Below are 16,105 nucleotides of genomic sequence, written 5' to 3'. Positions count from 1 at the left end.
TCACATGATTCTATCAACTTCCGAAAATGTCAAAGCAACGTGTCCTGCATCCCACTCTCGCGGAGACACGTGTTTGAAATCAGCCCCATGTACTACTGCCACGTGTCCATCTTGATCACGTCTCCTCAGTATATAAGGACTATGGCGCGTCTCTTTCCTCCATAATTCGGTGTTCATTCTCTAATTTCTTAAGAGATTTAGAGAAGATAGAAGATACAGAGAGATACAGTACAATGACAACTTCTTTGCTTACAATAAACAGGCAACAATCCATTGAGTTTGAACCAAGAACTCTCACACTAAAGGAAATTAATTGCGCCAGGGTACGTAGCTAGCTAGCTATTGATTTATCATTTATATATATATATATACATATAGTTCTATATTGTTGCATTGAGATTTTTTACTTTGTTAATGATTGTATGATGATATATATTCTAATTTGTAACATTTTTCTGCATCATGTCAGGAGGCAGCATTATATGTGTTAAGCACAACAACACCAGAGAAAGCCATTAGTATATTCACAGAGGTGAGTTTAATTTTCTCAAAAAATGAAATCATGTTTTCTTCTCAGAATTGGCCTTCTTCTTTATATGAAAGAAGCATTTTAATTGTTATATATCTATCTTTTTTGCTTACAGGGTCTCAAGCCGGTGTTAAATGTACAGAGAGATGATGATAAGTCGTCAGATTATGAAGAATTCGAAGAGAAGTTTGATTTTGATTATAGTATGAAATGTCATGGGCATAGCTTGCGAGCGCCAGAAGTTGCCACTTGTCCTTTCTGATATCTTCTCTTCTATTGTTTTCTTTATTTTGAATTTTGCTTCTCTTCATAAGTTTTAACACGTGTAAATTACTATACTAATAGTTCGTGCGAAGTTATAAATTAAGTTGCAGCGGGCTAATATTATCGGTGAATGCACTAATTCCGTTCTGTTTCGGTGTGGTGAAGGCATTATTAGAGCTTTCTCGACATCTTTGTTAGGCTTTAATTTGGGTATGAATATATTTTGCTATTGCTATATATAATGTTCTTATATAAATTTTGTGCAAAATGGATGTGTATATATATAGATATGAAACATTCATAATCTGGCTGGAGGATATTTGATGAAGTATACAGTATATGGAAATTAATTGTATATTTTTTATAAAGTCAATGGTATTTTTATTTAATTTGAAAATAGATTATTAAGATCACCATGATACATATTTATTGACAATATTATATCTTACTTATTAATTAATTCTTAGATACAATTTATCTATTGACAATATATCTTACTGATTGAACTTCTACAGAATCTCATCCACGTGTCGCCTTCGTGCTTAATTTGGTTTGCCAGAATCTCATCTAACAATTGTCTCGCAAAACCTTCTCATTAATTACGCTGTTTCCAGATTACCTTCTCATTCCTTTCTTGAAAGATTGCCCTGTGTTCTTACCCGTTGCCATATCATGATTTGTCCCACGTATTCTGTATTGAGTCTCCTTGAACCATTATTAATTATTGTGTTTGTGCTCCTGTGAATCTCCTCCCAAACTGATTTAGCATATCGACATGTGAACATGATATGGTTAATTTGTTGTTTCAAATTGGCCTGAGTCAGAGAGTACACATCTTATGTCACACTGGATAACCCTTCTAATTAATTAAGTAGCACATCACGTGATAGCAGTGCCAAGTATCTCATGCCTAACTATTCTTTCCGGCCCACCTCTGTTCCTTAATTTCATTATTTAAGTATAACAAACTTAACTAGAATTTTATATAATAAACAAAAGCTTTTAAGAAAAAGCATATAACAAGACATGATTTAATAAGTTACGATATTTATAATATGTAAAATAATTGAATAATTAAATAGTTTCTTAGAAAAAATGTATATATGACATGCATGGAATTATTTGTAATAAAATAATTAAGATTGGCTAAATTAACAAAATTTGCAATCTGTGATACAAGTAAATTAAAAAGTTTCTTGTACAAATATTATGAATAAAATCACCTACAAGTATAAGTAACTCAAAACCGATTAGGCGATTACTACGCAATTTTAAATTTTATAAAATATTGTTATATAACTAGGTAAGTAGCTTGATAGCGGGTTAGGTTCATTTAAAGTAGTCTTATACAGTAGCAATCAATAACTAGTTGAATATATATAAATAACTCCCTAGAACTATAAATAGCTTAAATGCCCCTTAAAACAATTTAATTCGTAGTTTTTAATTGTTATTTTGAACAAGTATAAGCAGCTCCATCAACAATATTTATAAATAGGTCAAACTAATGGGCTACCTGTTGACCAAGTTAATTATGGACAGCCTTGGGAATATTTTTTTTAGAGATGATTATGGAGATCTAAATTGATTGTTTTTAACTTAGATTGGTTTGAGTTATTCATGTTTGGTTGACGGTTAAGTTAAAACATGATTTAAGTTATTTCTTAGTTATAATTTTTAGTTTAAGTCATGATTTAAGTTAATTTTGTTTGGTCTCATTTGCATGATTATTTTTAATAAAAATAAATTTAAAATAGTATTACATAATAAGATAAAAATGGGTCATGATATCAACACTACTAATTTTTTTTATTAACACAACACTATCTAAATATTTTAATATAAAGACAAATTTATCCTTTATTAACTATTTCCTTAAAAAGCTCTCTCTCTCTTTCACCATTATAGGATTTTCTTTCCTTGAAAGTTTCTTAGAAAATAATAATATTCCTTCACTCTCATACATTATTATATTTTTTTATTTCTTTAAAAGTTAAATTAATAAATTAAATAAATATTTGATTATATTCGTTATTTATATATTTCATCATACTTTTAAGATTTTTAAATATATTACAAAAATGAAATATTTTATTATATTATTGAAAATCTATCATTATATTTGTTTATTTTACCCAACTCCACAAATATCTACTCAAAGAAAAAAAAAATTGGCAAAATATTTTTTGTTGGATATAAATCTATGGATACTAATATGTATAAATTTCACCAACAATACTTTTTTCAGACAGGATCTTTTCAATTATTTTTCATTGACTATATTCATTACTATATTTGTTATAGATAATAAAACTCATTTAAATGAAGAAATCAAGAAAAAACATGTTAGAAAAGGGGTGTTCAAAATGAAAAACGTTTATAATATATCTTTTAAATGAAGATCCCATGCTCTATGTTGTAATATTTTGAATATTTGTGCTATAATTAAATTTATTAATTGTCAAAAAATTATTTTGCTGTTGAGAAAAGAGATATATAGACAATTTTTAATTTTATTATTATTTTTGGATGGGGAGAAGGTGGGGAAATTTCATGGGACGGTGGAAAGGGAGTATATGTGTTTTTTGTGCTGTTTAGATAAACAATATTTCAATTCAGATAATAGAAGGCGATCCATAAAAATCAGTTTGTTTTAAAAGAAAATAGTAGAAAATCAAAAAAGAACCTCCTAATATCTTGATAAATAACAATAGAACCATTGAAAGCTCCAATCTATTGTTTTTTTTTTCTCTATGAAGAAGATAGATAGATTAAGAAAGTACATTAAAAATATATTAGCATTAAAAAGTTTTCAAATTAAGGAAGCAACAAAAGTAATTGATTGTGAAGGGCAATTTTGTCTATCAAATAGAAATTTTAAATTGTGTTGTGTTAATAACATATTTTATAGTGTTAAATCGGATCAAATATATATCTATATCTATATTTTTATTTTTTTTTAAATTATCTTATAGGAAAACGGATAAAATAACAAAAAAAATCGTTATCTTTATCCGTGCCCGATATACTAACGAAAAAAAATCTTATCCTTATATGTGTTTTTCAGATACAATACAAATCGGATAAACACATAAAAGAATGTCTCTTTTCGTATCCGTACCGTAGATACTGATCATGAAACCTCAATTGGTATTTGGTAATATACAACGATTAACCAAGAGACGCGTTAATTGATCCACGGCCGGAGGGTCAATTAGTTATATGCATTCTTTGTTCTCGTCATATTCAAACTTACCTTGGTTGACCGCCACCAGACCGAGCCCGGGTTGAACCTGACTCGCCGCTGTACTGAATTGAACCTAACTGACGTGTGTTTTGTGACCTCCATATTCTTAGCTAGCTATGTTGAGCATGTGCCATCTGCCTGAGCACTGTGGTCTGTCGCATCTGTTTCAAACTTTCAATAATTCGGTTTTATTAATTTATGTTTTTTTTTTTTTACTTTAAACCAATAATTTGGTCCTATTTACTTTTTTTTGGAAAAGAAATAATCATTATTGTTTATGATAATTAGATATTTACTTCCTAAAAATAAAAAATAAAATGCGATGGATATGCGTCTCTGTGCACGTGTTAGACGCAGAATTCAACAGTCAAAATAATATAAATTATCAGATTCACGTAAAGCGTATCTGATACCTATCGCATGCGAATCGTATGCAAATCTGTGCACATGAGTCGGCTTTCATAACCAATGCGAATGTGAACCATACGCTCTTTTGCTTGCAGTGTTTTAAAATGCAGCCGCATGGATCGTATATGCTTATGTAGTGATTTTTTGTATACAAAATCTCATGCAGTTAAGTTCATATGATTTTGAATATTCGAGCACATATACGGTCTATACTGACTTGAAAAAAACCTAAAAATTATTTTGCGATGAAGGAGATTAGAATCTATAACCTTCATAATATGGTAAAGAGCACAAACCACTACATTAAACAAGTTTTTAGATATAAATTAGTTTTATTTTATCTATATTTCGAGTATAACTAGGGTGTTCTTAAGCTCACCAAAGTGTTTTGTGAGCTTAACTCCAAAACTCATCAAATCGGTTTCAAATGACGAATCCAAACAGTTGAAATCCGCCTACTTTACGAGTGATGTGTCTACATACAAAAATTTTAAACATTCGAATTAATTTAATATAAAGTCAAGCGGTAAAAAAAAATTCAAAACATGAATGCACTAAAATTAATTTATTAACCTTCTAATTTTGACCAATTGACTTTATACTAAATTAATTTGAATGTTTAAAATTTTCACATGTAAACGCATCACTCGTAAGGTAGGCGGGTTCCAACGGTTCGGATTCGTCATTTGAAACTGATTTGATGGATTTTGGAGTTAAGCTCACCAAACATTTGGTGAGCTTAAGAACACCCTAGTTCTACTCCTATATTTCTTTAACAAAGCATAGTAAAACCGCATATATACTTCCGTATACAAATCTGCATATGCGGCCGCATACCGTATATGCGATATGCAGTGGTCTACCGCATATGCAATATGCAGTGATCTTCCGCATTTTAAAACACTGCTTGCTTGTCGATATTTTTTTTTAGTAAAAATAGAAGTCATGTTCAAATTTGACTGGCTTCTTTTTTTTAATTAAATATCTTTTGAAGTTTTTTTTCTAGAATTTTCAAAATTCTACCAGCATTGAAATTTTGTTTTCCCTTGTTTCAATCTTATTTTCCTTTTTCCTTAGAAATTCCATTTGCCATGCTAAAAGAATTATATTTTTTTAGTTTTTTTTTTTCTCCAGCCCGTTGAACTCCGAACTTTTATGTTTACATATTTAATAATTTCGTAAATATTATATAGAAATATAATAAGATATAATGCAGACAAAATTTATTGTATCCTTATATTTTGAAAAATATCATATTGCCGTATATGTATCGTATCTCATAAGAAAATGATGAATTTAACGATAGCTAACTGAAGGAATAGATTGAACCGACTCAAATAATTTGATTATTTTAACAGTTGAACTGACAACAAAATGTAATATATGTCTAATTATATCGAAACAATAGTTTAAGGGCTAAAAGAAAGAAATATACCAATGATCATATGGAGACCTGACCGGAGCAATTAATTTGAACAGTTGCTCAGTTATAACTAGAAAATAACGAGAATGAATTCCCATTCAACTAACCTCTCTTAGGCCTCATTTTTTCAGATAATTCTATGGGACATGTTCAACTACAGAGGAAAAAATAGAATTGATTAGAGGTTTCTATTCCGGCCATAGGTATAAAATTGAGCAGAATTATAGAAATTGGAAAAGTAGAATTGAGTTCTATCTTTTGCAATCAAACTGTGTCTTTTACACGTTAATTCTTCCAGTTCGAAATCCGAATGGAGAATCCCTTGTGAATATTGACTTCTAAGTTCCAACTTTTACTCAAAAAAAAAAAAAAAAAAAAGCTCCTCCTCTATTTTCCATTAGTCAATTAAAATTGAAAAAAAAAATTAATTAGCTCATTCATGATACCTTTTCACTTTCCACTATTCCACTATTTCATCCTTAACATAACATAACAGAAATAGTACAAAATGAAAACCTATTTCAAATTTCACCTTTCCACTATTCCACTATTTCACCTATTTCAAATTTTATGTTGTAATGGGTCGAGAGAAAGCCTCGTAAGTCGTAACCTTAACACAAACTAGGCAATTCTCAAGTCTAGTGCTCTAATTAGTAAAATGTGGTTGGGCTTGATCTAAACTCTCTGCCCTCGTCGGCCTTGTGGGCTCCCATTTATAAACGAAGAAACATTTTGCTGAAACATATATAAGAGATCGAAGGCAATCGGAATTATATATCTAATATAACAGACAGTTAAATACCCGATTTTTTTAAAAATACCCATTAAAAAAATTAATTTAATAAAAATAACCAGATCTGAACAGAAATTTTAAAAATACCCAAACCGCGGATTTTTTCCGCGCTCCGAAATTTTTATTCCGGGCCGCGGAAAAAATTCGCGCCCCGAAAAAAAAAAAATTAATTTTTGAGCCCGAGCGCGGATATTATCCGCGGGCCGGATTTAAAAATAATTTTTTTTTTTTTTTTTTGGAGAAAAAAAAAAATTTTTGGTCAAACTTTACACCTCTGGTTAACATATCAAAACGCCTTCAAAAATTATGAAAATTTACCGACATGCATTCTTGACTTCATAGAATAAGACTGTAAAGTTTCATACAAAATCTCAGAACAGATTGTGAGATATCGGCTCTCAAAAATTGCCCGAACTGCTGAAGGAGTGCTTCTGACCCCAACTTTGCACATCTGATTAACATACCAAAACAACTTCAAAAATCATGAAAATTTGCCGACATGCATTCTTGACTTCATAAAATAAGACTGTGAAGTTTCATACAAAAACTCAAAACAGATTGTGAGATATCGGCTCTCAAAAATTGCCCGAACTGCTCTCAAAAAAAGTTGGGCTCAGAAGCACTCCTTCAGCAGTTCGGGCAATTTTTGAGAGCTGATATCTCACGATCTGTTTTGATTTTTTGTATAAAACTTCACAGTCTTATTTTATGAAGTCAAGAATGCATGTCGGCAAATTTTCATGATTTTTGAAGTTGTTTTGGTATGTTAATCAGATGTGCAAAGTTGGGGTCAGAAGCACTCCTTCAGCAGTTCGGGCAATTTTTGAGAGCCGATATCTCACAATCTGTTCTGAGATTTTGTATGAAACTTTACAGTCTTATTCTATGAAGTCAAGAATGCATGTCGGTAAATTTTCATGATTTTTGAAGGCGTTTTGATATGTTAACCAGAGGTGTAAAGTTTGACCAAAAAAAAAAAAATTTCTCCAAAAAAAAAAAAAAAAATTTATTTTTAAATCCGGCCCGCGGATAATATCCGCGCTCAGGCTCAAAAATTAAATTTTTTTTTTTCGGGGCGCGAATTTTTTCCGCGGCCCGGAATAAAAATTTCGGAGCGCGGAAAAAATCCGCGGTTTGGGTATTTTTAAAATTTCTGTTCAGATCTGGTTATTTTTATTAAATTAATTTTTTAATGGGTATTTTTAAAAAAATCGGGTTAAATACCGAAGTGTATCAGTACTGTGCTAAATATATAATTGAAGGTGATGACTGATGAGTATAATATATTTTTAAAATGAGAAAAGGTAACGTCCTCCGGGCTACAGTCCCTCGAAAATCTCCGTGTATAAAAGTCTTTCCTTTTTAGCTTAGTTCCGACGCGCTTTCAACTGCCATAATTTCAAGTATAATATGTATGTTGACAGAATAATATGTGTATGTTTACTGGATAATATGTGTATGTTCACAGAAGGTGTTCCCCAACAGCTATCACGCGTTTTCAACAGCTATCATGCATTTTCAACAGCTGTCACGCGTTTTTAACAGCTTTCACGCGTTTTCATCTAGGACCACGCGGTTTCATCTGCAGAATATCCATTGAACTTGTTTATATGATTGTTTTCATAGTATTACAGGATCTAATGAACATGTTTATAGGATTAGTGTAAAAAAGTCTGGAGATTTTTGGGGGAATGAGGGCCGGGGACTGTTAGCTGCTTTCTTTTAAAATATGATTTTATCAATTTAAAAATGATTAATTCTCTTGTTTTTATGGTATATTAGCGAGTTTTTGTTCCGAGATCAGGTTCATGTTTTGATTTGCTTTGATTTTGCGTATAACAAGTTTCGAAATTTACTCAGGAAGATGTTAGGAATGCAAAATTAAGACGGGACGATAAGAAACAACGCAAAATAGGCGAAACAGAATTGCCCATAGAGGATGAGGAATTATTTTCTGACAGATGTTACAAAAGGAGAATTGACAAAAAAAAAAAAAAGGCTAAAAGGACACCTTTTCCTTTTAGAGAGGAAAGAAAATCTGACAAAAATGGAGAGAAAAAAAAAAACAACAACTCTGACAGTCTTTGTCTTCTCTCCCACACACATCAAGACTTCTTCTCAAGTTCTAAAGGAGATTAAAGGAGAATTTGGAACACTCAAATGAGTCCAACTATGAGATCTCTACTAAAAATTAAAGAGGTATCTAATTTCTTGAAATTTTTTTTTATCTTTGTATGGTACTTTATTGTTTAAAATCACTATTTGTTACTTGTATATTTCCCATGAAAGATCAAATTCCTCTTCAAGGCAATGTTATCAGAACCGGACCGAACATTGATCCGGTAATACTCCGAGTCAATGGTTTACTGGTCGGACCGGTGGGTCAATCGGTTCAATCGCTGATTTTTTTAATAACACTAAATTTATTTAATAGAAAGGTTATTCTTCAAATAAAATAAAAGTATAAATTAGCCCTTGATTAATTTTAACTAAGTGTACGGCTATAAAAATGTGTATTGTCTAACTAATATATCAAATAAAACTTTAATTTGTCTATGAATGAGATAAAAATAAAAATAAAAGATGAAAGACTAAAAATTTATTATTATGATAAAAAGAACCGTGAACAATTCATATTAAATTTTCTGCAGTTCAAAATTATTTTTAGAAAAAAAATAATGTTATGACGACGTATCATGTTCAAATACATAATTGTTTAAAATAAAATATATAATAGCAACACAAAAGACTACATAATATTCCGGTCCAACTGTCCGGTCCGGTCCGGTTTTAATAACAGTGCTTCAAGGGTAATCTGGTACTTGAATTAGTATAAATTAATTTTGGGTAAATTTCGTTGAAGGTTACTAAACTTTGTTATTTGTCACAAATTGATCACTCAAATTTGATTTATCTCTCTATAGCTACTGAACTTTTAATTTGTCTCAATCAAATCACCATATAACTTTTTCATCGAAAATATTAACGGAATATAACTTTTCCGATAGTACTTTAGACAGTGAGCATATTTCGTTAAAATTTTGGATGATATGAGCATATTTCGTTATATTTTGGACGGAATGAAAATATTCCGTTAATATTTTGGATGAAAAAGTTATATGGTGACTTGATTGGAACAAATTAAAAATTTAGTAGCTATGAAGAGAAGTAAAACTTGAGTGACTGATTCGTAACAAAGAACAAAGTTTAGTAATCTCGAGTGAATTTACACGTTATTACTATCTTCCTGCTTGCAATTTTTGTGCTATTGAATTGTTCTATACTTTTATGCATGTTTATTCCTTTTATGAATTTATTAGGATTCTTATTCATATAAAACTTGGGCATTTAGACGATGGACTGATAGGTAAAATCTACTACCGAACCAACATAGAACAATCTCAGGCTCATAGTATCAAATCAGTCGAAATTCTTTTCGACTTCTCACAAAACTTAATGGCTCTAAATTAGAATAGTAAGCTACAAAAGTAAGAGGATCTAACTTAGATAAGGTACTCTAATGCAAAAATAAATTGTATATATCTTGGATCAAGACCCCCCCTATTAATACAATGGTTTTCGTAAAAGTAAATTATTGAAATTTTAAATTCATATAACAAGTATAGTTCTATTTAGTGTTATAATTTAGATTTGAATAGCAAATTGAATAATAGCAGTAGGAATATCGTATAATTATACGCGCCTCTGTGAAACTACTCTCTTTCAAATGACTTAAACCGATTGGTAACTAAGAGAATTTATAACTGATTTTATTCTTTTTTAATGAAAAATCCAACTTGTTTGGAACTAAAGGCTTGGTTGTTGTTGTTGTTGATGATTAAAAATCCAGCAGCTGTTGAGATCTGTACCTCCCAGTAACCTGTAGGACATTTTGTAACAGAGTAAAAATTGAAATAAATCTGCAATTTAACACAGATACTTCTACAAGCAAACTTTAATTATTATAACATCCTTTTACAAACTCCATTACATTCCAATAATCAGCAAATAATGCAAGTAACTGTACCTGCATAGCATCACAACAAACACAAAACTAAGAATCAAGCAAATACAGACCATCACAAACACAGCAACTTACCAAAGCAAGTTTATACCAAGTAACTGTACCTGCATAGCATCACAACAAACACAAAACTAAGCATCAAGCAAATACAGACCATCACAAACACAGCAACTTACCAAAGCAAGTTTATTACTATTGCTTGCTTTTATTATTCAACTTAGATAACAACCAAACATATAATACTCAAATCTTCACTGGAGAACAAGGCAACCTTCCTGGAAGTGCGACGTGACCATAGGTTCAACAACAGTTCCTTCAAACTTCTCTTCTTTCTCTTCTTTTTCTTCACCGGCCTTTGTCACTCCATTTTTGGTTTCGACCAGACCTGCTGCATCAAAGATATACGCCTTCACTTCTTCAAATCTCTCCTCAGAGAGAGACACTTCAGCCAGGAGACGCCAAGCAGAACCCTCTGACGCCTCGTCAAAGTCGTTTCTTCGTTTGAGCACAATGTGGCCACTGATTTCCCACACTGCTGGGTTCACTTGTGTGTCCAGAAGCTCTTGACTTACCTCTCCTAATGCTTGCTTCTCAGCATAGCACTAAAAAAAGGGTATAAAATGGGTTTTTAAGGGATGATCAATTATGAAAAGACATATTTGCAGATGAGATCCTATTTTCAAAGTATTCAAATAATGTCATTTCTTCCTACCAGTTCAAAGCTGAAAATTCTGGTCCAAGACTACAATCCGTTAGTATTCAATACAATAGTGCTCCACATAAAAACGATGAGAATGCTATTCATCAAAATATCATTGCTGCTAAATGACAACCAAATGCAGTAACAATTGTTTAAGAATTTCTTTTTAGAAAAAAAAAAAAAAAAAGCATGTTCAACATGTAAAGGCATATATAAAAGGCAAATTTGATACCTGGGGAAAGAGGTAAATCCGACGGCCACAATCAGATATAAGCACATTGAAGGGAATATTATTCTCTTGAAGACAGATGCAAGCATTAGCCACCACTTCCGCAAGGTCATTAATGGATTTTCCTTCTGTGAAAACAAGGCCTCTGACGGGGTAGTTCACCAACCTAGAGACCTTCACGCCATTCTCTGACACACCAGCAGGCCCCACAAGGCTTATCATTTCAGTTGGGGCCTTCTCCACAGGAAATTGTACATTCATGTAATAAGCCTGCCAGAAATAATTGGCAAAACTTTTCACCATTAGTTCAAAGAAAACCACAACATTTAAAGGTTGCAAATTATGATCTTCTTTGGTTTTAAAATTTTGAACCAAATGACAAAATATTTATATATATATAACTAAGAGATTCTGATGTTCGTGACCAAATTTCCACATATCTTGGAAATGTTGCTCTATTACAAGTCAAAACTAAGGTCAACCGATAAATGACCAAGTACTTGCAAACTCGACAAAATAGAATCACTTCATAACTAGTCAAATAGACTTAAACAAAATGGGCAAAATGCTGTGCAGTGCTATGATTTTGTAAAAATAAATTGAAAATCTTCTCTACTGTTGCTATTGGGAAAACAGACAATAAGCCAAGGCCAAGGATAAATTGCCACAGAGGGAACCAAAGTATTGATATTAACCAAAAAAACTAGAATTGTAGATATATTCCTTATTACTTAGATGGGCCGTATACGATATCTGGTGCAATTTCAGAATTGTTTGGTTACCAATCAAGTGCCAAGAACTTGATACAGAGACTATTTAAATAGCTTGATGGCAAACTTGATACACAGACTATTAAACTACAGACAACATATTAACAAATTTAGTTCTTTTTTTAATTTCAATGAGTGTTTTGTCGGGTATGATTTTCAATAATTTTGTTGTTAATATAACCTATCTACTGATTGGCTCTGTGAATTTTTTTAAATCATTAGATTGGGCATGGGCTCTCATGGTCTGGTCCCCCTCTAATGCCTACCTCTGTTGGCTTTACTTACTTCAGAGTATCAAGAAAGGGACTTATTGAAAGTGTGAGCAGATGTCAGTTTCTTTTCAAGAATATACCTTTTTATTATCCGGATCTACAGTCCAATGTTTTTCCCAATATTTAAAAATATTAGTACTGAGAAATGCTTGGTATTAGTTAATTATTATAAGGTAATGACAGTTATTTGCGAAGAAATGCTGTTATAATGTACAAATGGAGAGGAAGGATATATCACCTGGAAGTGAAGGTGATTGATGGTGGCGAATGCACCGAGACTGTTGTAGCCTAGACGAAAGTAGGGGCTTGAAGCCTCGGCCGCCATGTAGAGGGCCAGTAAAAGGCTTTCTTTGTCGATCCGCTGTGGGTAACAGTCCAGCACACGCGGTATCAGCAACACATGTCCATACTCAATTGGGCTCACCTATATATTATCCCAAAACAAGCCTAAGCAAGTTCAGTGTGCAGCAAGAAGAATATTACCAACATTTCTTCACTAAAACGAATGCTTAAATATCAAAAACTGGCAACATAACTCTTTTTATGAAAGAACCACAAAATCAGTGCTAAAGTGAGACATGATGCTTGCAACAATTTTGTTGTTTAAAATGAAAGAGACACTTTATACCACAAATATTTTGCAAAAAACATGTAATTGTTTCCTAATAAATTACCAGCAACTCCCATGAGACCCATGCAATTTTAGCAGCTAACTGTTATTTTGACTTTCAAACGCGAGCTCTAAGTGTTAAAAAAAATGTGCATCCAACTTAAACAGTAATTTAACTATTGAAACAGGGATTAAAGTCAAAACATTCATACGTTAATTGCAAGGACATTAGGGGCCTTGCTAGGGTCCACAGCAGCTCTCTCCAGGAAATACGAATTGTCTACTGCATCTCCATTTTCAAACTGGAAGAGCACCTCCTCCTGGCCAACCTTAGTGAAGTTGAACTTGGCTGGGTCAAATGGTTGCAACACCCGGTCCACACGAAACTCAGTGGGGCGCTTCTTCAGGTGTCGGCCTTCATTCAGCTGGGCTATGAAGCCTTGCGGGCCTGGTATCACCTTTGTCTCGCAAGCTGTCACATCATAGCGAAACAGGCCTCGCTCCATCCTCTCCTCCCACTACAGAAATTTTCAAAACAAAAAAACAGTCATGGTTTGGTGACCTGATTAGCATCAAATATTAGTTTTTTATGGTAAACAAAAAAAGAATGCAAAAGAATATTTCCGACTCTGAATACCCTTTTAACATACTGCTCTTGACATGTAACCTTTTTCTATAATATCACTTAATTCTTATTGCTCAGCGTACCAATTTCTATTGGTATAACCTTTTAAACCTAATATCTACTGGTACAGTTTTTCCAGACAGTATTCATTTTTTTAGTACAGTGTATACCCTACTGGAAATTATTATAATCCTTTTTTTTTTGCAATTTGGTATAGCCTTATGTGTTTGCTGGCAGCAATATAAACGTGGTAAGAATTAATTTTGGTAGATTATTTCTCAGAATTTACCCTTAAATTACCTGTGCAAGGAGAATTTGGGAAAGGAAAACATCAGACTTGGATGAATTTGGGGCAGAGCTGAAGACATAGAGCGGGAGCTTTGAGACTGCATATGATAATTGTTTCAAGAAAAAAAAACAATCAGATTTATAAATTATAAACTGAAATGGATTATCTTTGTTAATCGAGGATGAAAATAGTAAAGCTTGATGGACTATGATTTGCACAAGGACTTTGGAGCTCTACTATATGAAACAAATTAAATAAGGAGACCACAGCAAATAGTCTATCCAAAAAACCCAAAAATTAAAATAATCAAGTTGAATAAATATCAAACAGTAAACCAAGTCTTAAATATCCCAATCCACAAAGATCTTCACCTTTCGCATGCAAATTTAATAACTATATCCGACTCGCTGTCAAAATAAACTACAATTGACTAGCATGCAAGGAAAGTTTTGATAAATTACCTTGCAAACAACATTTGCCGAGGCAGTTGCGGCCGCACCCAATCGGCTCATCCAACCCCTCCTCCTGATAATTCGACACCACAGTTGGCACTCTCTTAATTGTAAGCATCTTCTCTTTTACAATATCTCAAATTTAACTTTTATTGTAGAATATGGTATTCTAGGACTCGGACTTGAAGAAAAGGACTAAACTTTAATTATTATCTAGGAGGAGGGGATCAGGAGATAAAAGAAACCCCCGCCGGCGAGAAAGAGGAGGTCAGAAGGGCTTCCACCAGCCGAAGGAAGGGCGCCTCGACCACCGTGCGGAGCGGGGCTGCGGTTCTTCTCCACTAAGAGATTACGACCGGAGATCTCCACTTCGAGGGAGTACGAGCTCGGAGAAAGGAGGTGGTGGGGTCCCCACCCGTCGGACGCAAGATAAGCCGTGATTACCCAACTTGAACGATCCTTTACTATTGTTTGAGAGCCTTTCTGAGAAACTCCGTTCTCTCTCTTTAGCGATAATGGCCGTCTATAGGTTTTGCTGTGTGGTGCTGACTGCTGAGACACCGTGAATGCCGAGCAGAAGGGTAATTATAGGAAGGAGAGAGGAGAAGAGGTGGTTGGTTTAGGAGCAATCTTCTTCCAATTTTTATTTGCATCTTTAATCGGAGATAATGTGTTAATTTTTAACCGTTAGATTAGGATTCGACTGTTTCAGTTTCGCTGGAGATGTCCATTCGTGGTGCACCTAATTGAGAACTATTTTATTCCAAGAAGATAGAATTAGACTATTAGAGTATCAGGCCTAACCAGCATAGCCGCCAAGTAATCGGACACTTTTGGGTCAAAATTTTTGGGACCCACTTTCAGTGGAAGTTATTCCATTAGAATATGTCTAGGTACCATCTTATTGGAGGCTGGAGAGTAGGAAACGAGTGAAGGGCTGAAGGCAAAGGCTTTGGACTTTCTCGCACCTGATTTCAGATATCTAAAAATAGATTTCAATTAGAAAAATTTAAGATTTTCTTGAATTATTTAATTCCATGCTACCTCGCAGCTGAGCAGGATTTTTATTTATAGAAATTTTATTAAATAATATAAGGAAATATAATGATTGAGTAGGATTTTCGAAACAGAGACGATCAGACCAAAAAAAAAAAAAAATAGCCTAAAGGTTGGAGTTGATTTTCTTTTCGGATCCAAAATAGTCCACCTAGTTGCCCCTCCAGACAGATGACCACACACAAAGAAACACTTTGGATCCGGAAAAAAAATTGACTCCGAACTTCGCCAAAATCACAGATCCGATAGTCTGTAAAATTCTCCTTATAAATTGAAGCTTATAGCACAAAATGGATTTGAAAATGGTCAATAAATGAAGAAGTCCGTTTTTTTTTTTCTTTTTGTTCAAGAGAACATTTTTTTATCAGTGCAGATTTGAAGAAGTTTGATGGATGGGTGAAATAATAAAGTTTG

At 32.9% G+C, this 16,105-nt stretch overlaps 2 protein-coding genes and 1 long non-coding RNA gene across 3 annotated transcripts; 2 read left to right on the top strand and 1 right to left on the bottom strand.

The window, feature by feature from the left end:
* The first annotated feature begins 215 nt into the window (after window positions 1-215).
* LOC144565096 (uncharacterized) lies at window positions 216-828 on the top strand. Its single transcript, XM_078314741.1, has 3 exons — window positions 216-323; window positions 470-532; window positions 645-828. The coding sequence occupies exons 1-3, from the start codon at window positions 234-236 to the stop codon at window positions 789-791; spliced, it is 300 nt and encodes a 99-aa protein (XP_078170867.1). The 5' UTR covers window positions 216-233; the 3' UTR covers window positions 792-828.
* A 9,931-nt stretch (window positions 829-10,759) lies between these two features.
* On the bottom strand, window positions 10,760-15,305 carry LOC144552483 (GDP-L-galactose phosphorylase 1-like). Its single transcript, XM_078300466.1, has 6 exons — window positions 14,645-15,305; window positions 14,195-14,280; window positions 13,482-13,787; window positions 12,898-13,083; window positions 11,621-11,887; window positions 10,760-11,290 (listed from the first exon to the last, which is right to left on the bottom strand). The coding sequence occupies exons 1-6, from the start codon at window positions 14,751-14,753 to the stop codon at window positions 10,940-10,942; spliced, it is 1,305 nt and encodes a 434-aa protein (XP_078156592.1). The 5' UTR covers window positions 14,754-15,305; the 3' UTR covers window positions 10,760-10,939.
* On the top strand, window positions 13,246-13,614 carry LOC144552490 (uncharacterized). Its single transcript, XR_013511158.1, has 2 exons — window positions 13,246-13,374; window positions 13,406-13,614. It is a non-coding gene; the product is annotated as an uncharacterized LOC144552490 (long non-coding RNA).
* Window positions 15,306-16,105: the final 800 nt, after the last annotated feature.

Source organism: Carex rostrata, chromosome 1, assembly GCF_964058835.1.
Source record: "Carex rostrata chromosome 1, lpCarRost1.2, whole genome shotgun sequence".
In the NCBI taxonomy this organism is placed as follows: Eukaryota; Viridiplantae; Streptophyta; class Magnoliopsida; order Poales; family Cyperaceae; genus Carex; species Carex rostrata.
The sequence above is the reverse complement of the archived record's forward strand: the minus strand, read 5'-3'. Positions and strand labels throughout refer to the sequence as shown.

Bases quoted from the DNA above. Each gene is read 5' to 3' on its own strand.
- LOC144565096 (XM_078314741.1), top strand. From the start codon at position 234: ATGACAACTTCTTTGCTTACAATAAACAGGCAACAATCCATTGAGTTT. The intron at 324-469 runs GTACGTAGCTAG...GCATCATGTCAG, and splicing joins AGGAAATTAATTGCGCCAGG to GAGGCAGCATTATATGTGTT. The intron at 533-644 runs GTGAGTTTAATT...TTTTGCTTACAG, and splicing joins CCATTAGTATATTCACAGAG to GGTCTCAAGCCGGTGTTAAA.
- LOC144552483 (XM_078300466.1), bottom strand. From the start codon at position 14,753: ATGCTTACAATTAAGAGAGTGCCAACTGTGGTGTCGAATTATCAGGAG. The intron at 13,788-14,194 runs GTAATTTAAGGG...AAATTTCTGTAG, and splicing joins CCCAAATTCTCCTTGCACAG to TGGGAGGAGAGGATGGAGCG. The intron at 13,084-13,481 runs GTATGAATGTTT...GATAATATATAG, and splicing joins CTAATGTCCTTGCAATTAAC to GTGAGCCCAATTGAGTATGG.